This window comes from Delphinapterus leucas, chromosome 6 (assembly GCF_059928025.1).
Source record: "Delphinapterus leucas isolate spDelLeu-1000000601 "Yukka" chromosome 6, BTC_Dleu_Yukka2, whole genome shotgun sequence".
Classification (NCBI taxonomy): domain Eukaryota; kingdom Metazoa; phylum Chordata; class Mammalia; order Artiodactyla; family Monodontidae; genus Delphinapterus; species Delphinapterus leucas.
This window is the reverse complement of record NC_143134.1, coordinates 111,661,700-111,683,931: the sequence shown is the minus strand read 5'-3', so window position 1 is coordinate 111,683,931 and position 22,232 is coordinate 111,661,700. Positions and strand designations below refer to the sequence as shown.

Here is a 22,232-nt window from a genome sequence, read left to right as displayed (position 1 = left end):
CCTTGCATTGGCAGGCAGATTCTTAACCAGTGCACCAACAGGGAAGCCCTGTAGACTACTTCTAAGTGGGTTTCTTGGCCAAAGGGTGATTTGGGTTGTTTTTAAGATATTAAAATATACTGATTACTTCCCCAAAATATTGTGACACTTCAGATTCCCAGAAGCAGAGTAAATGAAAGTGCCTACTTTCACATCTGTATCTGCACATTTCAAAACTAGTCGTTTATATGTATAGTTTTATTTGGAAAGGTGTCTGATTCAGTATATGGAGACTATGTGATACTATTTTGGCCCAACAATGATTAGTGTTTAATGTGCATTTAGTAACCATTTAGATCTATATGTATTGGCCTGGAAATAGATCCATGATATTGTTAAATGAAAAAAAGCACGCTGCAGTTTCATTCAGTAGCATACCCCATACATTTTAAATGTATTTCTCACCTTTACAGTGGTATGTGTTTCATGTTCACGAGATGAGGTTGAGAAATCCTTTGTTACAGCATCATTAGGCAAAGTTAATATTTAAATGGGGCCACAGAATAATTATTAGTGTTTAATATGCATTTAGTAAACATTCTTCTTGACAACCGGGAAGTTTAGGACTAAATTTTTCATGGACTGATAGTAAAACTATTACCTTAAGTTTGAGTATTAATTAACCTCCATCTTTCTCTGATTTTGATTTTTTGCTTTTATTTTATCAACCTACATATATATGTTTTTAATGAGCTACTTTAGAGAAAATCATGTTCTTTGGAGTCAGGTTTGGGTTCAGGTTCCAACTCTTTTATTTGCTAACTTTGTAAACCAACCAAATCAGTGAATTTCCCCAAACCTCAGTTCCTTCAGTTTTTACGCGGACATAATGGTAACGACTCTGCAGAGTTGTAAGACTTGAGTAAGAATTATTCAAGAAAATATAGGGAAAAGTAGTGCACATCCTCACATGGTTTACTCTCAACAAATGTTAGTTCCCTTCAGAAACTTTTTTTGTAAATAGATATAATATGAATCGTTGTTACTAGTATTATCACTTATCCATATCTACAAATCCTGATCATAGTGCATTCTCTGAATGTAGTTATTTAATAACGGCTATTCAGAATATTAAGTTAGAACCAAGTGAGTGAACTGAGAAAGATTTGTGTCCCAAAGTACCGCTGTCGGGTTTTGTGGTGCATCTCAACTGTGGAGGAGGCCAAATAATATAGTGATTAAGAGAGGGTTTTCTGCAGTCAGAACAGTTGTAGGTTCAGTATAGACTTGACCACTTAGCTCTGTGGCGTGAGCATATTACTTACCTGTTGAGTCTTACCTGTGAAATGAGGATAATAGTCACCATTTTATATAAAGGTAGTAGTGAGGATTAAATGAAATAGCAGCATGTAAAGTATTCAGCACATTGCCTGGCATATGTTAAGTGCCCAATAAATGGTAACTATAACAACTGTGTTTGTTATTAGTTTACAGATTGTTCATCACATATTTAATGACTTGTCTGCTTCTTGTCTTTAAGAAAAAGGTGTTAAAGGAGATCTTATTTATATGTGAATTTTATTCAAATGATTTTTGTGGAACATGTAAGAAGGTGCATTTTAACCACACCAATCACACATTTGCTGTGCACAAATTACAGGATATTACCAAGATTTTAAAATTAGTGGATATTGTAGTGTTGAGTGGACTCATGTTTTCAGAGTGTTTGAACTCGACCAATATTTCTTGCTCTCCCAATACCACTTTTTTTTTTTTCACTTTTTGAGTTCTCAAAGTAAGTAAAGCAGAAGCACACTTAAGTAATAGGGGAAAAACTTTTTTCTCTCTTCCAAAGCTAGTTAAAAATATATTCCTCACCTTAACATTGGTATGTTTCATGTTCAAGAAATGAGGTTGAGAAATCCTTAAAGCAGCATTAAGCATAATTAATAGTTAAAAGGTGCCACTTGAAAATGGTTCTACTGCAAATACGTAGTTTTGAGTGAACGCTATCAATAAACTATGGGAGTCTATTTAAACCTAACTAGTATCTTACCTTAGAATAATAAAAAGAGGACTTGTTGTGTTAGTGGCTAAAGTGCTAGATATTTTTGCTTTCCTATCTACTGAAATTAGTAAGTTTTAGTAGTTCTCCTTTAACTGTGCTTTTAGGATTTTTATTGTAATTTTTAAGAAACTTGATCAGAAAATTGTGTACTGAGGTGGAGACAGGGTGCTGGTATTCAGTCTGAAATAGGGATCATTCTTTTCTATTTGGAAATAGTTTATACTAATTAATGCTTGGAAATTAAAAAAAATTCAAAATTAGTTGTCTCAGTAGATATTTAATTAATTAATGCTTGTGTGATAATTAGCAAGTACACAAATTAGTACAACTAGAATTGGTTTATAATTTCATGATTAACCTTTAGAGCATTTCAAGTAGAAACTGGGATTGTTAGAGGCCATAGTTTTAACATAAAATGAAAGGAAGCAAAGTATGTACAGCTACAATGTTCAGTTAGAAGAGAGAAAAGAAATAGGAAAATCAGAAGAGGGAGAGCTTGAGAGTAACAGTAATTTAAAGGTGACTAATTACCTTCCCCCAAGTTTGAATAGGGAAAAAGAAGTTAAAAGAGGAGTTAAAAATGAATTGGATGAGAAGAACCTGAGAGAAATGCAGCCCAAGAAGAAATTAATAACCTTTAAATATCATTTTTATTGTGAGAGATTAGTTTTTTCCTTGTCTTTAGGATCTGGTTCAGAGATGTAGTAAATAATACAGACCAGTTTGAGCCTCAGGACCAAGTTCATTCTTGTTTCTGGAAAAAGGGAATCAAATTAGTATGATGTTCAGAATCAGAGTTATTTTAACTAGAAACTCTTTCCTGAAGGAACTGGTTAAGGGAGTTTTCTGTGATGTGACTGATTATAAATGTGTTACATCATGTCCCACTTTTGTTGAATGTAGTTCATACAGCTAAGTGGAAAGACTATACTGTGTGAAATGATTATCTAATAATTTACTGTAATTGACAACTTCCTCTTCCCTGGTAAAAATAATTCACTTATTCTAAATATGTACTTTTTCTACAGGTTAAATTTTATTAGTTACTTAGAAATTTTATTTGAAATATGACTTAGAGTAAGGTGTTAATTTCAGTAAATGAGTTTCCCCAATCATTCTAAATGTCTGGCTTGTGTATGCAACAGTTGGCCAAAACAGTAAAATCCAGGTTAAAAAAACACTGGAAATAAATTTTTTAAAAAATAGGGTTAAACCTTCATATTTATAAAGAATTTTTATCTTAAGCTTTTTGGCTACACCGTGTGGCTTGTGGGATCTTAGTTCCCCAACCAGGGATCGAATCCCGACCCTTGGCGGTGAAAGCATGCAGTCCTAACCACTGGACCACCAGGGAACTCCCTGAAAACTGCTTTGAGAATAAATTTTTTTCTTTCAATTTTATTGGGGAATAAAATTTATTGTAAGTTATTACCAGCATTAAAATTCACCTCTTATTTCTCTAGCACCTAGCACAGTGTCTGACACATTCAAGGCATTTGTTTGAATAAATTGGAGAGTTTTTTTTTAAGTTATTAAAAGTAGAAGAGGGGCTTCCCTGGTGGCACAGTGGTTGGGAGTCCGCCTTCCGATGCAGGGGACACAGGTTCGTGCCCCTGTCAGGGAGGATCCCACATGCCACGGGGTGGCTGGGCCCGTGGGCCATGGCCGCTGCGCCTGCGCGTCCGGAGCCTGTGCTCCGTGATGGGAGGGGCCACATTGGTGAGAGGCCCGCGTATCGCAAAAAAAAAAAAATAGTAGAGAAATTAGAATTCTTTAGGTTAAGTCTTCTCTGAGGGTAAGAAATGGGCTGTGATCTTTAAGAATACCTTCTAATAAAAAAACTTTAAAATTTTAGAACCACAGTATGCTATTATTTCTCTTAGCTCCTAGAATAATATATAGCAGGCATTTGGTATATTGTTAATCTTCAAATCCTATATTAGGTTGAGCTATATGAAATTGTCAATAATTGACTTTTTTTTTAAATCTGTAAGAACAGATTCATGTGGTTCTAATTCTGACATTTATTTGGTTTAGAAATAATATGATTACTCTTTCTTTGGATGCTATGCTAATTGATAATTTCAGATAGAGTAAAAAGGTTATTTTGTGTTTATAAGTTGGTGGTTACTTTTTATAACATTCTGTTGTAAAATCAAAGAGTTCCAAACAAATAGGTCATCAGTATTCACTTGATCAGTTAACAGGGATGGGGACCTTAATAGGGGAGGAGGATTATTTATAATGATGATACTGTTTAACTTAAATTTATAAAGATTTTCTTGTTTGAAAATTTTCAGAGTAGCATTTCTTATTGGGTATTTCCTAAAGTGAAATATTGGAATTGTTTTTATATATGTTCTTATATTTCTGGGGATAATACATGAGAATGTTAAAGCATGTTCATCTAAGTGAATTTGTGCATTTGATCATTTTGGAAAATGCAGTTTTGCTCTGATATTGTAACCAACATTTTGTTTATAATCACTGTGCTTTATTTTATATATCTTTAAAGGATACACAGCTTGGGTGACTTGTGTATACTTTTTTTCTGAAGTAACACAGTTTTCTTTGTTTTTAGTGCCACAATGGCAACGGCACCATACAACTACTCTTACATCTTTAAATATATTATTATTGGTAAGTTTATTTAACTTATACTGTTGTTCTCCAAAGAAGGTTAAAATGCAAAATATTTATATGCTAATACTTAATGTAGTACTCCAGAAGAAGTGAAGGATTTTCTTCCTCACTGCAAAATTAAAACTCCTTTGATAAGGTTTATTTTTGTACCAGTGATGTACCTTTTGCTTTGTGACCCTGGGTACTTCTGTAGTACAAAGCTGGGTACCTTTGAAGTGATGTTGGTTTTTCTTGAGGGCTACCTGAAAGTTTGTTAATACTGGGAATGAGATTAACTTCGTAGGAGTGCTGATACATCCAGAAATAATCATGAAAGCTCTCAGAGCCCCCTGGATTCCAACAGTTGATAAAGATTCAGAGTAATTGTGTAAGATACATAAAATATAATGGTGGTTTTTCTCTTAATAAGTGTTGAGATTTAGCTCAAATTAAGACAATGCTGTTTATCCAGATACAGTTTTAAGAGCACAGTTGAAAGTATACATATTATTCTGTTAATTCATATTAGAACAGTTTGGTTTAATGTTGAGCTTATGTGACTGTATTGTAATGCTTCCTTCATCAAAGGTTAAATTGCTGTTAGTACAGTTAGAGATGATATCTCTTCTGTTATGATTTTCATGTGATGTACATTCTTTTGTGGAATTCTACAAGAAATACGAGATAAGATGGGATCTAGTGAATCAAGCTTCCCAAACTTATTATTTCTACTTGTTATATGCTGCCCTTTTGGTCACTCCTAGGAGTTTCTGGCTGTTTTGCATGGGTTAAGGGAAAAAAACAAAGTTGAAATAGTTTAAAGTAAAAAATACTATGTTTCTCTGTTAAAAAGCTTTTGCCAGCTGGTGTCTATTTATTAACATAATTCATAACCAAATTCTGTCACTGGTGAAGGTTGGGAGTATTCAATTTATATATCACAGTGAAAACTGACCTTTAGGATCTTTTGAACTCGTTACAAATTATGGAAATAAAACTTTTTTAAGTGCCCCAGAAGTTTGTGATGTGCTATGGTAAAAGGGGTATAGCAGTCATTGAAGAGTATAAAATTATAAGAGTATAAAATTGAGAAATATAATTACCACTTGAAACTTTTTTTTTAAACAGGGGACATGGGAGTAGGAAAATCTTGCTTGCTTCATCAATTTACAGAAAAAAAGTGTAAGTTCAATATGTAAGATAAAACATTAGTAAATTCTTTATTGTCACGTGACACTTATTTTCAGTGTAATCTATGCAATTAAATATAACCTTTCCCTATATATGCACTTTTGTCTTTAGGAAGTGATTTTTTTTTTAAGTAGGTGCAGACAAAATGAAATATGCCTGTATGTATAGAGTGTTGGCTTTTTATGCCATAAATAACTTGATTGACTTGTTTAGATTTTTTTGATGATATAAACTTAAATTTAAAAAATGTATATACTATAAAAAATAAAAAAATTACAGTGTCAAATTTAATCTTTTTCTTGTTCTCTGACTTTCCATTATAGAAATTATCTTATTGGGGGAAATTTGCTCATATATCATTTGCTAATAACTAAATAATAATAGATTGGAAATATTTAAGGTGGAATTCTTTCTACATTCATGACTGGTTGATTAAGATTCAAAGTGTACTACTCTATCTTGGGTGGTAGGGGAAGGGGGCATTGTATTTTATGTAACCGATAGGCTAAATATAGTTGAAATTGTTTCCAGTAGTTGAAATCATTTCTATGGCATTTTTTTTTTCCTATGGCATTTTTTGGCTTAATGTAACATTTTATGAAGTGTCCAGCAGTCTGTGTGTACTATAGAAGAGAATAATAGTGGGTTTAGGTTTTCAGTGGCCTAATTATAAGGAAAGGACTAATAAAATTGTTCTGTTGGATTAGACGTATATAACTTGACAATATATAATTATAAATATATATTAAACATGGTGACTTTGAGATATTGATAACATTTTGCAAGATAAATATTTGTTTGACCAAAAACTAGAGTCCTAAAACCATTGATTGATTTGTTATATGTAAGAATTGTCAGAAGGCTAAATAGTATAATGTTGGTATTATGAAGAGTTTATGAAAATCTTTATTTTTCATTAGCAGATTCTTTTAGTCCAAAGGTCAGCAAACAGTAACCTGTGGGCCAAATCCAGTCACTGGCTGTTTTTAGAAATAAAGTTTTACTGGAATGCAACCATGCCCATTTTTTACGTATTGTCTATGGCTGCTCTTGTGCTTCAGCAGAATGCAGTCTTGTGACAGAGATTTTTTGGTCTACAGAACTTAAAATATTTATTATTTGGTTCTTTTTTTTTTTGGCCGCACAGTGCGGCATGCGGGATCTTCCCTGGCAAGTAGGATCTTCTCCGACCAGGGATCGAACCCTCACCCCCTGCAGTGGAAGCACGGAGTCTTAACCAGTGGACTTCCAGGAAAGTCTTATTATTTGGTTCTTTACAGAAGTTTGCTGACCCTTGTTCCAGTCACATCTCTGTGACTCACTTCTGGGTTTTTGCTAATTTTTTTTTTTTTAGTGCAAGCTTTAGTCTTGTTTATAGCCTACAAGCATTAGTAAGTCATTTGATTTACTAGTGGATTATTTTCCCACTGGTCTTAATTTGAAGATTTCTGCAAGTTGGAATGTTATATTTCTTTTCCTCCCTAACAGTTATGGCTGACTGTCCTCATACAATTGGTGTTGAATTTGGTACAAGAATAATTGAAGTTAGTGGCCAAAAAATCAAACTGCAGATTTGGGATACAGCAGGACAGGAGAGGTTTAGGGCTGTCACACGAAGCTACTACAGAGGAGCTGCGGGAGCACTTATGGTGTATGATATCACTAGGTAAGCGATTAATAATTTTCAACCTTCATCCTTGAAAAAAGAAATCTATTTTAGGAGTGTGGTTTCTTTTTTTATTGATTTAGGCATTCTATAGTTTGTAATTGCGTGTCTGTAAATGAGCTTATTTGGGTTTTATGGATTTTTCTCTAAATTGCTGTGTGTAATACTTGATATAACATGTTGATTTCCCTTTCTGAAAGTGAGTATGACTGAAGAAAAACTTCAGGAGATGCCGGTGGAGCGAGTGAAAGAATACTGTTCTGAAAAGCAGTATCAGTTGAATTATTTGAGGTGAAATAATATTTTACACCACATATTTTCACTTCAGTAGAAAGCAAGCAGATCTTGAGGAGTTACTCTGTTCAGCCTCTAGTTATTTATTTTTGGCTGCATTGGGTCTTTGTTGCTGCGCACGGGCTTTCTCTAGTTGCGGTGAGCAGAGGCTACTCTTCGTTGCAGTGCGCGGGCTTCTCATTGCAGAGGCTTATCTTCTTGTGGATCATGGGCTCTAGGCGTGCGGGCTTCAGTAGTTGTGGCTTGCAGTCTCTAGAGTGCAGGCTCAGTAGTTGTGGCGCACGGGCTTAGTTGCTCTGCGGCATGTGGGTCTTCCCGGACCAGGGATCGAATCCATGTCCCCTGCATTGGCAGGCGGATTCTTAACCACTGTACCACCAGGGCAGTCCCCACACCTTTTAAAAATAAGGTCAAGCAAGGAATTAAGTAGTTTTGCTAACCCACCATGGTAGATTATAAAAAGTTCTCATACTTGCATCTGAAGTATTTTATTGTTTATTTACTTAAATTCTTTTTTGTCCTAAAATGGATTGAAGTAGCTCATGATACTTTATGTAGCAAGATTAAATTTATTTCAACTCTGTTTCTGGAAACTCAAAGCAATTGATAGAAACTAACGAAACTGGATCCTAAATGTTTGACTTTGGAATACTGTGCCACTTCATTAAACTCTGTACTGTTTATCTACTACGTAAGCTAGAAAATGAACTGGATCACCTTTCATGTTAATGCAAAGTGCCAGTCTAAATCAGTGTGACTCTTGTCTCACTTTTTGGGGGGGTAGGAATTGGTGAGTGGGACCAAGTGATAGACTTTCAACCTTATTTCCTTTTGGGAAATGCTTTATATTGTTTCCTCTTGAAGAGTCACATTAGCATATTATAGGACCTTGAGAAGTTCTGTAGTAAAGGAACTCTTTAAGTTTGTTTAATTTGGTGTTTTCTAAGGTTATTTTATTGAGGAACACCCTTTGGAAAATGCTGCCTTAGAATAAAAATAGTGGATGATTATAATTATAGTGCTTGAAGTCTTACTAAATTCTAGAATTTGGTGGTGTCGGGGCAAAACAGAGTCAAACAGCCTTAATGCTCTTCACTAGTGCCAGACAATTGGTAAATAGTTTTGTGAGAAGACTGTTAAAGAACCTGGCCATCTGTACAGACATCCTTTTATGAGGGATGCATTCCTGAAGACTTCGCATAATTGAAAGCTGCATTCATTATTATAATTTTTAAAAATTTATTTATTTATTTATTTTTGGCTGCGTTGGGTCTTCGTTGCTGCACGTGGGCTTTCTCTAGTTGCGGCGAGCGGGGGCTACTCTTCATTATGGTGTGCAGGCTTCTGTTCGTGGTGGCTTCTCTTTTTGCAGAGCGTGGGCTCTAGGCGCATGGGCTTCAGTAATTGTGGTGCACGGGGGATCTTCCTGGACCAGGGCTCAAACCTGTGTCCCCTGTGTTGGCAGGAGGATTCTTAACCACTGTGCCACCAGGGAAGCCCTGCGTTCATTATTAATAAAATTTAAATATGGTGATGTGTGCTTAAGTGTATCTATCTATAGTGTTGTAGTTTGTTTTGCTTTCTCTATGTGTTCTTTTTCTAATTCCAGCCTATTGAGATACAGTCAATGTAGAAGATTGTATAAGTTTAAGATCATTTGATATGTGTATGTATTTTGCTTTTAAACATAACTTTTAAGCATAGTAACTACTTTTGAGAAAATTTGTGTCTATTCAAGTCATCAAAAGTACTTTGCTGGAAACAGCCCAAATGCCCATCATCTGACAAATGGATAAACAAATGTGGTATATCCATATAGTGGAATATAATTCAGCCTTTAAAAGGAAGGAAACATTGATACATACTATAAAGTGGATGAACCTAGAAAACATTTTACTAAGTGAAAGAAGCCAGACACCTACAGTCACATGTTGTATGATTCCATTTATATGAAATACCTGGAATAGGCCATTTCATAAAGACAGAAAGTGGATTGCCAGGGGATGAGGAGTAAGTGCCAGTGGGTACAGAGTTTCTTTTTAGGAGTGATGAAGTGTTATAGAATTAGTGATGATCATGCCACAAATTTGTGAATATATTAAAAACCACTACATTGTATACTTTAACAGGATGAGCTTTGTGATGTTTGTTATATCCCAATAAAACTTATGAAAAAAAAACAGTACTTCAGGTTTTAGATGGGTACTTTTTCTTGGTAAAGTGATACTTCATAGCAACATTGATGTGGCAGCTATGACACTGATTTTTTTTCCCTTTTTTTTTTCTATTATTAATCATTGACATTTTGCAAACTTAAAAGTCTCTGCTTTAGAGTAATACTTTTTATTCTTAGCATTAACACTTTTTAAAAATTTTATTTTTATTTTTGGCTGCGTTGGGTGTTCGTTGCTGCACGCGGGCTTTCTCTAGTTGTGGCGAGCGGGGGCTACTCTTCATTGCAGTGCACGGGCATCTCATTGTGGTGGCTTCTCGTTGTAGAGCACGGGCTCTAGGCGCGTGGTTTTCAGTAGTTGCAGCACATGGGCTCAGTAGTTGTGGCTCATGGGCTCTAGAGCACAGGCCCAGTAGTTGTGGCGCACGGGCTTAGTTGCTCTGCGGCACGTGGGATCTTCCCAGACCAGGGCTCGAACCCATGTCCCCTGCATTGGCAGGCACATTCTTAACCACTGCACCACCAGGCAAGTCCACTAGCATTAACTCTTTTTTTTTTTTTTTGCGGTACGTGAGCCTCTCACTGTTGTGGCCTCTCCCGTTGCGGAGCACAGGCTCCGGACGCGCAGGCTCAGCGGCCATGGCTCATGGGCCTAGCCGCTCCGCGGCATGTGGGATCTTCCCGGACCGGGGCACGAACCCGTGTCCCCTGCATTGGCAGGCGGACTCTCAACCACTGCGCCACCAGGGAAGCCCAGCATTAACTCTTGATTGTCACAGGGTACTTGCCTAAATTGACATCATAGTTTATCATGGTAGTTTGATATATCATATCTAACATCACACCAAATTTAGGGATCTTTTAGCAGTAGTAACACCAGTTAATGCATATTTGGGTCAATATATAGAGAGATATTATATCTATAGATTTGAAAGTATGTTGGTGAATTTTAAATTAGTAATGAGACAGTTACCAAAAGCATTAGCAGAAGTTATGTACATGTAAATAATTCAGTATACGTGATCTTGATACTCTTACAAAGGATGTGTAGATTTTTCTGTTTACCAAAGTGTTGGCAGTTTGTAATTCACTCTTGCTGCCAGCTTTGACATTTTAAAATTGATCTAAATCAGTATAAATATTTTTGGACTTGTGTTGTATAAGGTTTTGTGCACAAAGCAAGATAGCTGTGTTGGGTAAAAGCAAGGTATGCTAGTACTACAAGCATTAAAGAGTGATAAGGCTTGTGCTTTTTAAAAGAAAATTTATTTATTTATTTATTTTTGGCTGCGTTGGGTGTTCGTTGCTGCATACGGGTTTTCTGTAGTTGCAGCAAGCAGGGGCTACTCTTAGTTGCGGCATGCAGGATTCTCATTGCGGTGGCTTCTCTTGTTGTGGAGCACAGGCTCTAGGCACGTGGGCTTCAGTAGTTGTGGCATGTGGTCTCAGTAGTTGTGGCCCACGGGCTTAGTTGCTCTGCGGCATGTGGGATCTTCCCGGACCAGGGCTCGAACCCATGTCCCCTGCATTGGCAGGCAGATTCTTAAAACCACTGCGCCACCAGGGAAGTCCCAAGGCTTGTGCTTTTTAAGAATTATATTTGACCATTGTTTGCTTAGAAAATTTTAAAGCATTGGGAAAAAAGTTTTTATGTGACTTTTTTTTGACATTTAGGTGGTGATTTGTGTATAATGTAATATAGCACAGAAAAAAGAGGGTCTGAGTAAGAAATTCTTTTCACTTCTCACTGGGAAAGGATTAAATGTTTGGAATATCACATTTTATATGAGCACTGGCAGCTGGAGATCATGCAGTATATTCACAAGGCTGAACTCGAAACACTTCAAGGACACAGTGTGTGTACAGGGTTCTACACCCGGCTCTGAAATCATTAAAATCTTTATGGGCTTCTGTTTCCTCACCTGATAAATGAGTAAGATAGATTAATGTTCTGTGAGTCTGTAGAAGTCAGAAATATTTTTAAGCTACAAAATTTTTTAAAATTTTGACCTTTTTGGTAAAGTCTAATTAATAGTAATAGTATATACTCTGTATATTATTGTAAATTATTTGGATTTGTTTGTTATCTTAGGTCCTACTTGGCTAGTGCAAAGGAGCCTATGAGTTTTTAAACTCTTGGATTGGAGAAATAAGGCAGTCTGTATCCCCAAATGATTTAGCTGCTGGTTAATAAGAGTACAGAGTTAGGATAAACTCACTGTCTGATATACCTGGGGATTTCAGTTTCCAGTCAAATGTATTAAATGTCTTTTTAAAGCCAATTTTTAAAACTCTGAGTTTAGAATTGTTTTCCATCAGTTTTTTTAAGTTGTTCCTTGCTTGCTTATTGGTCTGTTTATGGATGTTCTTTTAAATGTAAAAAATTTACTCCTGACGTGTAAGTAATTAGCAGAGTTGCTGGCTATCGAGTTATTTATTTAAAAATAATAGGTTTTCCTAGATTTTTGAAAAGTATATGTTTGCATTCCACAGTTGTACTTTAGTGTAACAATCTAGTCAAATGAAAAATACTTCTTTAGGATCTGTTGATTAAAGTGTATATTTAAAATATTTGTTGAAGTTTCTTTTTTTCTGTTGAAATGGCATCTGTGGCAGTCACAAATGTAAACTTTAATTTTTGCAGAAGAAGTACATATAATCACTTAAGCAGCTGGTTGACAGATGCAAGGAATCTCACCAATCCAAATACTGTAAGTTAAATGACATCTATTATACAGAAAACTTAAGATCTAAGTTGACCCAGAAAGGAAAGCCATTTGCTAAGTGGGCTTTTTTTGTATTTGGGTACTAAGAATGAGAGAATCTTTATTCTGAAATTAATTGAAGAAAAAATGTTCTTTTCAAATATGGATTATGACAGGTTTTGCGTCTTATACTTGGTTTTTGTTCATGTTTGTGGTTAAAAAAAAAAGTTATGAGTGGGGTGGTCTCATGTCAAGTGGAGACTCTGAAATCTGAAACTATCACTTTAATCTGCATTAGTTTCATAAAATGTTACCATTAGAGGAAACTAGGCAAAATGTACTGGGGAATCTCTGTATTTCTTACAAGTGCATGTAAGTCTCAATAAAATTTCAATTAAAAATAAAAAGAGTTCTGCATGCATTAAAAAATTAGCCAGTCTGAGAAGATATTTATTTATGGAGATTTTCATAGCCGCCATGCTAGACTCTGCAATATACAAAAATGAATGTGGGTCCTTAGCCCATAAAAGGTTATAGTCTAGCAGGGAGATTACCTGTGGGTATACAGATAGCTATACTGAAAAGCAGAGTGGAATATGGGTTAGAAATAGAGTTACTGGTGTAGTGCTTGGTGGTGGTGGTGAGGACCCAGTATGAGCAGTGCCATCTGGAGAAACCAGCTTTACAGAGGAGGTGTTGTTTGAGCTGGGACTTGAGGGGTAAAAAGGTTTCAGTAGATTCTGTTGAGGGTATCCCAGGAACAAGTGAGGAAAAGCACAGACCTGTGACTGACTCTGAGCTTTTTGAGAGTAAGGCCTGTGTCTCACTTAGCTTTGTACCCCAGCACCTGGCAGTGGCCTGGTTTAGTAAATATGTAATCAGTGGTAAGATTGGCTTTCATCAGGGAACAGCAATTTAATTATATTGATAGTCAGTTAACATGGTTTGCCTGTTATGCCAGGGACTGTGTCTGGAACTTTCCATTATCACATTAAACCCTCTGTAGGTATACATACAAATCTATAGACGAGTGTTCATCAGCAGCTTTATTTGCAATAACCAAAACTGGAAAACAACCTAGATGGCCATCAGCACGTAAATGGTGAAATAATCTGGTACGTCCATACTATGGAATACTCCCCAGCCATACAAAGGAATGAACTGTAGATAAATGCAGCACATTAGATAGATCTCGGGCATTGTGCTGAATGAAAAAAAGTCAGTCTCAAAAGATGACATACTGTATGATTCCATTTATATAAAACATTCTCAAAAAGACAGAATTATTGAGATGGAGAACAGATTTGTGGTTGTCAGGGGTTAGCGATGGGGGTGAAAGGTGTTAGTGTGAGTTGACTATAAAGAGGGCAGCACAAAGCAGTTTCTTTGAAGTGATGGAACAGTTCTGTATCCTGATGGTGATGACACAAATCTATACCTGCAATAAAATTGCATAGAACTATATATACACACTCCAGAACCTGTAAAACTGGTGAAATCTGAGTAAGGACTCTAGATTATACCAATGTCAGTTTTCCTCGTTTTGAGAGTGTACAGTAAGTATGTAAGATGCTACTATTGGGGAAGCTTGGTGAAGGGTATATAGGACCCCTCTACTCTTGTGTAAGCTTTTGTGGTTCTATAGTTATGTTCAGGTATTGGTAAAATATTAAAAACAGCAAGAAAACAACTTATTGTACAGGGTCCTTAGAGGAGTGTAATAAAAAAATTAGTCGTGTCCTTCCTGCCTCATTTATGCCTCTTAAAATCTTACTGGGTCTTTAGAAAAAAGAAAATCTCTCAATGTTACATTTTCTGTAACGTTGCCTTTGATTTCTGTGTGGAAGTTAAATACTTTCTCATTTTGTTGGTGGTATATTTTGTACCACTGTCTTGTTAGCATGCCACTTTATGCCTCCCCTTTCATGATGATGGGAAGCATTTTGGAAATTCTTAAGGAATGGAGAGCAGGCAGTGTTTCCATTAAGCAAACATTTCTTGCTTTGAGCACGTGTGTTGTAACGGCCCTGTACTACTAAGCCATCGTGACTTGACCAACTTTGATATTTTTTGAAAAATTGATTTCCTTTAAGTGTTACTGCCTTATTCTTTAGAAGACTAGTGGACTATATATGAAAACTTCTTTCTCTCCTCAGTAGGCGCTTGTCCATACTGATTGAAGAATGCTCACTTGCTGAAGGTTTACATTCGGGTCAAAATGGCTATACTTCATGGACAGCATTTTTTGAAAGTAGGACAGCCAGGGCCTGAAATTTCACGTGAAAAAACGTTAATGGTGGAAATCCCTTTTAGTTGAAACCATCCATTTCTAAAGTATCTGTATCTGGATTACCACATCTGTTCTGAAGGGGAAAAGCGGGGATGGGGGGAGTTGCCAGTTGGTGTCAAAAAATACATAGGTAGAGACAGTTTATCCCCCAGCTCATTCCAGTAAAGGCCGAAGCCCTGTTTCCCAAGGCTGCACACGTTTTTCTTAGAGCTTTTCAGAGCAGCCTTTAACTTCAGCCTAACTTCACTGGTATAAATGACTCCAGAGTGGGTATAGGTGTATAATATTTTGCCTTGAATTTGAACCCACTGCATATACGTCCTCCCACCCCCAATGTCCTCCATCATGGATACACAGTCATTTGTTATCAGTTGCTACAAACTTAGTCCAGCCTAGGGATAGTGTAGGGGGGACAGTATTTGATGGTCACAGTTTGGGTTGTCTACCTGACTTCTAATGTCCGCCTACCACTGACTGAGTGACCTTTGACAAGTCCTTATTTGAGTATTAATTTCCTTACTTGTAGCCTGAGAAGTTGAACTGGTAGTTGTAAAGTTTTTTGAGGGTCCCAGGAACTTTTGAAAATCTGATGAAAGCCACAAACCTTCTCTTCCAGGGAATGTCCTTGTTTACAGCATTTTGTGCTTAATTTCAGTATATTCACAGATACCCTGGAGCTTGTCCATGGACCCTTAGTAGTCTTACTCAGATAAGTCATAATCTTTGGCCTAGACCAGATGTGTTTCAGGCACACAAAAACAAAACACGACTGTTTTGTTTTTAAATGGCTTGAGAGCTGAGACTGGTTTTTACGTGTTTATAGGGTTGTTTTAAAAAAAGTCAAGAAAGAAGTATATGCAAAGCGACCACAAACCTGAAATATATACTTTTTGCCCTTCACAGAAAGTTTGTCAACCCCTGGCCTAGGTAATTGCTGACATCCCTCTTCATACTAATACCTTCATGATTCTGTAGTTCTGTCTGATGGATAATTGCTAGTATTTTGTTTCCTTTTTAGACCCACTTGTTTTTTCTTCAAGATTTTTAGATTTCAGAATTTTCATGTTTGATTTAAATGGTTTCTTTTGTTTTAAGATGTCTTTCTTTTGGTCACAAACTAGGTAATAATTCTCATAGGAAATAAAGCAGATTTGGAGGCACAGAGAGATGTTACATATGAAGAAGCCAAACAGTTTGCTGAAGAAAATGGTGGGTTTCTTTTAAGACTTTTAATGGCTTTTTTGGGTCACACATGGGAGAATTTCTAGGGATAGGTGGGATTTTGACAATGCAGATTATTTGACAGTTTTTTAAAAATGCAAACTGCTCAAATCTAAGAATGAGGAAATAACAAAATGTGTTTCTATTTGAGGGCAGTAGTTATTTAATGACAAATGTAAAGATTCCCTCCATCTCAAACTCATATAGTCTTTCATAAAATACTATAGAAGGAGTACTGAAAGCTGTTGGGAAACTTTTATTCAGATGTTACTGAAGAGAGTGTCCTTGTGAAAGTTAATTCGAAATATCCTTCATAGTCTGAATTTTATTTTTAGGCTTATTGTTCCTTGAAGCAAGTGCAAAAACGTAAGTATGCCTAAAATTAGTAGATCATTTTTAATTACATTCAAATTTCTCAAAGTAGAACCATATATTTAAAAATGTATAATGTATATACATGTAATGTATAATACATAAATGTGTAATGCTTATGGCAGGGAAAACAGTCAGCAAACATCCCTTTGCTTCCTGTTTCACTTTTCAAAATAATGGTTTTTGTTACTTTCCCTAACATATTATACCTTGCTTATACCCGTTGATAAGCCAGGTTAATAAATGAAATTGTGTTAACATTTCAGAAGTGTTTGACTTTTACAACCAAGGTTGAATTTGGCATCTTGGACTCAAGGTTGGTCAACCTGTTGATTTAATGCTTCTTCTTATAGTAAAAAGCATGACTTAAGGAAATATTCAATGTCTAAGAATAATCAGAAGCATAATTAACATTTTCTAATTGTTATTCCATGTTCATTATTGAACCCCAGGACTGCTGTCATAGTTCTTCATTTATTAAGCCAAAAATTCCTTGCAGTGGTGAGAAGCTAGCCCCTTTTTGTTTAGCCTCATCTGTACTGTTAGTCCTAAGGGAGATGAACTCAAGTGTGAACATGGCTAAGCATGATAAGAACAGTACAGTTCATGCTTGGCTAATCAGACCATACAAATCCTGGAATACTGTTCTGCATGTGTTTGGAGATGACTTCATTTTCATTTGAAATACCCACTGTAATGGCCTGTCTTAATTATTGTTATATATTAATATATAGCATTTTAATGATTAGAGCACATAGTTTCAAATAGGGTTTGTAGAAAGAGCTGTTAGTATTGTTTATATGCTTTCCACAGAAAATATCTTCCCATGTTGTTCTCTTAGCTCAGTCTTCTGGTAGTCCCTTATTAGATGATTGTGGCTGAGTTGAAGACATCATGCTAGTTGACTAAAGGTTAGCAAAAGGTCAGTGTATAATGTCCTGTGTGTCATAGAAAGCTGTGGTTCGCCAATAAAGCTGTCGATTGCCTCTTAGGGGAGAGAACGTAGAAGATGCTTTCCTTGAGGCTGCCAAGAAAATCTATCAGAACATTCAGGATGGAAGCTTGGATCTGAATGCTGCCGAGTCTGGTGTACAACACAAACCTTCAGCCCCACAGGGAGGCCGGCTAACCAGTGAACCCCAACCCCAGAGAGAAGGCTGTGGCTGCTAGTGACCTCTTTGCCGTGGCTCTCATTTGACCTTTCACCTCTGTCTGTTGGAAGCAGTACTTTTTACTTGCTGCCTCATTGTCTTCTGTACATCTTACTGGGTTTAATTAAAAAGAAAAAACAACTCTGTTGTAAAAACAGTTTAACACAATACTAAACTGCTAAACAACTAGATGTAATCAGGTTATCAAAGGCAAGTAGAGTAATAAATCTCTTCTGCATGGTAAATCTAGACTTTTTTTCCCCCTTGATTGTCCTCGTGATAGGTATGTCACCAATACATGATTTAAACTGAGCACTGATGCTGGACTTGAGTTTTACCCCTCCCTCTTTTTGGCAAGGCTTTGTCTCATTGTACGGTTTAATTTCATGATATCTTAAGCCTTTCTTCCCATTTTTAACTGTTCAGGTATGTCTGTTATAACCCATAAGTTTATTGCTGTGAAATGACTTCTGATGATAGAGAAGGGGTCCTTTAAAGCCTTTTGTTTTTGTTGGATAAATTCCCTGTTGTGTGGGTGGCATTTTTCTTGAGGCGGTTTGCTTCTGTCTTAGCCTTGCACAGGGAAAATATCCATTTATCTTTTCTCTTGTGCTTAATTAATAGCTTTATCCTTTTTTTTTTTACACCATTTTATCTTTTTCTCTTTAGCAGAAAGTAAATATGTATAAAATTTGAAGGAACCGAACTAACAATACATTCTGTGTATATTATTTTAATGAAGAAAATAAATTGATTACTGGCATTGGAACAGTATAAAATACCAGTTTGTACAGTATGACCTATATGTGACTATGTTACTCCCTTCCATTTCACATAAGGAAATAGACACAACTGCAGTTCACAGGATGTACTGGCTCCACCCTTTGGTGCTGGCAGTGTTTGGGGACATTATGCTGGAAGGAGCTCCTGGCGTGAGAGGATTAACACTAGTAGATTCTGTTCCATCTTTGCACTGTGGCTTACCTGCTGATTTTCTTAACTGTTCTTGTGCAATCAATAATGTGCTAACCTGCTTTTCTCTTTTTGTAACGTTTTGCATTACAGGCTGCATTTCTTGCCTTACTATATAGAAAAAGAAAAAAGGCTGGGTTTATTATTGCACATTTTAAGCTTTTATACCTGTATCTTCTTGGAATGGTGAGATTCTAAACCAGACAGCCAGAACTGCAGGTCTGCTGTTAAGGGATTTTAAATTGTGCATTTTTAATACTACAGTGAAATAATCTAAGATATCCCCTGTGTTCTTAGTATGAGGGGCTATTTTATGTCATGTTGGCATAAATTGTTTTGTAAAGGGCAAAGTGTTTCTAACGGTGTTCCAATATTTGTGCTGATACAAAGTAAGTTATTGCTTTGCACTAGGTGGTTTGGCCACTGACAGAATACTGTATTGCAAGGGAAATAATCTTTTATTTCTTTAGAAAGCAAACTTACATTTTACCAAGTTCTTTACTTCTGTTGATTGATTTCTAATTGAGTTTATGGTTCAGGCTGGGAACTGAGAAGTTATTTGAAGTAGGATAGGTAAACCTCAGTATATTATATACAACGCACTCTCAGCTCAACGGTTGTGTTTAAAATACACATTTTAAATCCCTATTTACAGACACTAACGTAAAAAATACAGCTTTCTGGGTTGTAAACATGTGGTAGTACCAGAGTATTGTATGTATAGTCAGTGTTAAATAAAAGCCAAAACTGGAATGTGCAGAAAATAGGATTTGGTTAATTTGTGGACTCACCTTTCTGTCTTTGTTTAACTTTTTAAAAAGATACCTGGAGTAGATCAGTGTATTCTGTTAAAGACTTAACAGTGATCCATTTTGCTTACACTGTTGCATCACAAGGGACTTGCCCAGGGACCATGACCTGCTGGTATGTGTATATATTTACAAAAACAAAACAAACAAACCACCCATTGGGATATAAGGTAGCAATCACAAACGAAAGACTGCGGCTTGTTTAGGTGCAGTACCCTGATTTCCCAAAGTTAGTTACAGTGGGTCTTAATTGTTTTTGTGACAGGAGTTATTCAGACTGCTGTACTCTTCATTTGATGTAACAAAATGCTATTAATCTAAATATTTGTAAATAAAGTACCTGTATCTAGATTAAATTAAAATTGTTTGCATTATTTTCTGAATTATAACAGGATTTCATATTTTCTTCAGGCAGTTATTTGGCATAAGTTGCCAGTTTTTATTTCAGAATTGTCCTTTTTGTTTAAAAAGAAAAGTCTACATAAGTAGCGTATAAATCCACATCACCCAGTAATTGAGCTAGTCTTATCCTTGTGTTCAGATCACACTTGCAGTGTTTTTCAACCTTTTTCAGTGTGAGATCAGCACAGTTGGTGGCTGATAGTGTTCTCCCTTGACTGTACTTGGGGCCAAATTCTGTTATTTGCATGTGTAATCCCCTATAATAAACTTGGGTGCTCAAAAGTAGAGAAGCAAATTGTCATATTGTAATATCTGTGTGCCAGACACTGGGCAAGTACACTTTGGAGAGAATGTGAAATTCTTTTAATTTTTAATCCATGGAGAGCTTAGTACTTGTGTGGTCACCTGCTTTTCTGGGTTACTCGTTGCCCTTTTGCACCTACGAGGCCCTCCTGACTAGTAATTGGTGCTCAGTACTCTACGTGTTAGACATTCCAGTATGATGTTCAAGTATTTTTCATGGACAATAAAGTGTTTGATGCGGTAACTTTGATTTTTTTTTTTTTTTTTTTGGCGGGGGTGGGGGTTGGTGGTGTTTTCATAATACTAGTTAGAGGTAGTGAGGTTTCTTTGGAAAGATGTCTTTTGGAACCGGGTGTGTGTTTGGCGTTACACGTTAATTACCTCACCTCTAATTCCAGAAGACTATAGCTTTGGGAACTTTTTTGCCCACACTTTTTTTTTTTTTTGCGATACGCGGGCCTCTCACTGTTGTGGCCTCTCCCATTGCGGAGCACAGACTCCGGACGCGCAGGCTCAGTGCCCATGGCTCACGGGCCCAGCCGCTCCGCGGCACTTGGGATCCTCCCAGACCGGGGCACGAACCCGTGTCCCCTGCATCGGCAGGCACACTCTCAACAACTGCGCCACCAGGGAAGCTCTGCCTACACGTTTTAAGTGTTCTCTTTTCTTATAAATGTGTGGCTCAATTCACTCCCCTTAACAGAAGACCAAATGATTCCTGTTCATGTGGGAATATAGAGAGGGTTCATGTGGCAGTTTAGAAAGAAAATATTTTACCCTCATTCAGCACATGGACAGACCAGGAAACTGCGTCCTTGAAGGATTTCAGTAATTGTGGATAGGCCAGGATTTTAAGCATTTTGCTAAGACTTGTGAAAATGAAACAAAGAATATAACTACCAAATCAGTTTTATTCTGGAAGTAGATGTTTTCTGGAACTTAATGTGTTAATAAATTTTATGCCATTTTCATTGTCTTTAATTGTATTTATCCCGTATCTGTTTTTTTTTTCTTTTGGCTGTGCCACGTGGCATGAGGGATCTTAGTTCCCCCACCAGTGATCGAACCTGTGCGACCCCTACAGTGGAAGAGTGGAGTCTTAACCACTGGACCACCAGGGAAGTCCCTATCCCATATCTCCATATCTTAATGGTCCAGCTCTAGCCAAACAACTTTTTAGGAATATAAACCTCAGTAGGTGGTGAGAGATTACTCACTGTGCTATACTGTGTATAGTAACATGGTATATAATACCTGTTATGGTTCAAAAGCTGTATAGGGGCCTAGAAGAGTCCTTGGGGATATTTTAAAACAAAGTCTGACTGAACGCAATTTGAATTTACCACTGGGTCAGATTCTCCAAAGTCCAAAGTTCTAATTTTCTACCACAGAATATTTTTGGTTAAGGAAAAGCACCTGAAGTATATATAATAGTTTTATAACAGATATTTTCAAGTGATAAAATATATTCATTGATAGGTACAACATATTTCAACCTGCAGGCAGAGATGGAAAATCACTTGAAAGACTGACATTTAGGTAAAAATTTTATGGCTTAACTGTAGATATGTGAAGTGTAAAGTCAGAATCTGTCAGACCCAAATTTACTTTATCTTTTATTTTTATATAAATACAGATTTTAAACAAAATCCCAAAATAACTTGGCACTGTTAATGAAGACGGGCTTAAGTACATTTTTTTTAACGTTTCTAACTATGGATTTTACCAGTTTATAGATTCAAATCAGTATTGGTTTTATAATCATTTCAAAGTGAAAAAACCCTCAGCCATCTAGGACCCTGGTTTAAATTGTATACAGTTGTTCCCATATGTACAGGTAACTTACAAAAACCCTGACGGTAATTGTACAAGTGGAGTTTCAGCATTTGAATTCACTGGTTCATGATAAAAAGCAAGTGGCATTCTAATTATGAAGTTGGTGAGGTAGTGGAAAAGGTATTTCCTCATATTTATGCAAGACAGTTTTCCTCCATCTGGCTGAGCCACTCTTTTC

General features: G+C 36.4%; 2 protein-coding genes across 9 annotated transcripts in view; one reads left to right on the top strand and one right to left on the bottom strand.

Moving 5' to 3' along the window:
- Nucleotides 1–20,462, top strand: part of RAB14 (RAB14, member RAS oncogene family) — a 25,022-nt gene extending 4,560 nt beyond the window's left edge. For both annotated transcript variants that reach the window (XM_022578884.2, XM_089913687.1), the window contains exons 2-8: nucleotides 4,629–4,687; nucleotides 5,798–5,851; nucleotides 7,349–7,526; nucleotides 12,638–12,704; nucleotides 16,110–16,197; nucleotides 16,545–16,575; nucleotides 17,574–20,462. In XM_022578884.2, the coding sequence (XP_022434592.1) occupies nucleotides 4,636–4,687; nucleotides 5,798–5,851; nucleotides 7,349–7,526; nucleotides 12,638–12,704; nucleotides 16,110–16,197; nucleotides 16,545–16,575; nucleotides 17,574–17,751 (648 nt within the window). In that variant the 5' untranslated portion in view covers nucleotides 4,629–4,635 and the 3' untranslated portion in view covers nucleotides 17,752–20,462. The remainder of the gene's footprint in view (nucleotides 1–4,628; nucleotides 4,688–5,797; nucleotides 5,852–7,348; nucleotides 7,527–12,637; nucleotides 12,705–16,109; nucleotides 16,198–16,544; nucleotides 16,576–17,573) is intronic.
- CNTRL (centriolin) overlaps nucleotides 17,852–22,232 on the bottom strand; it is an 88,265-nt gene continuing 83,884 nt past the window's right edge. For all 7 annotated transcript variants that reach the window (XR_016393631.1, XM_022578855.3, XM_022578859.3 and 4 more), the window contains exon 44: nucleotides 17,852–22,232. The gene's annotated coding sequence lies outside the window, so the exon portion shown is untranslated.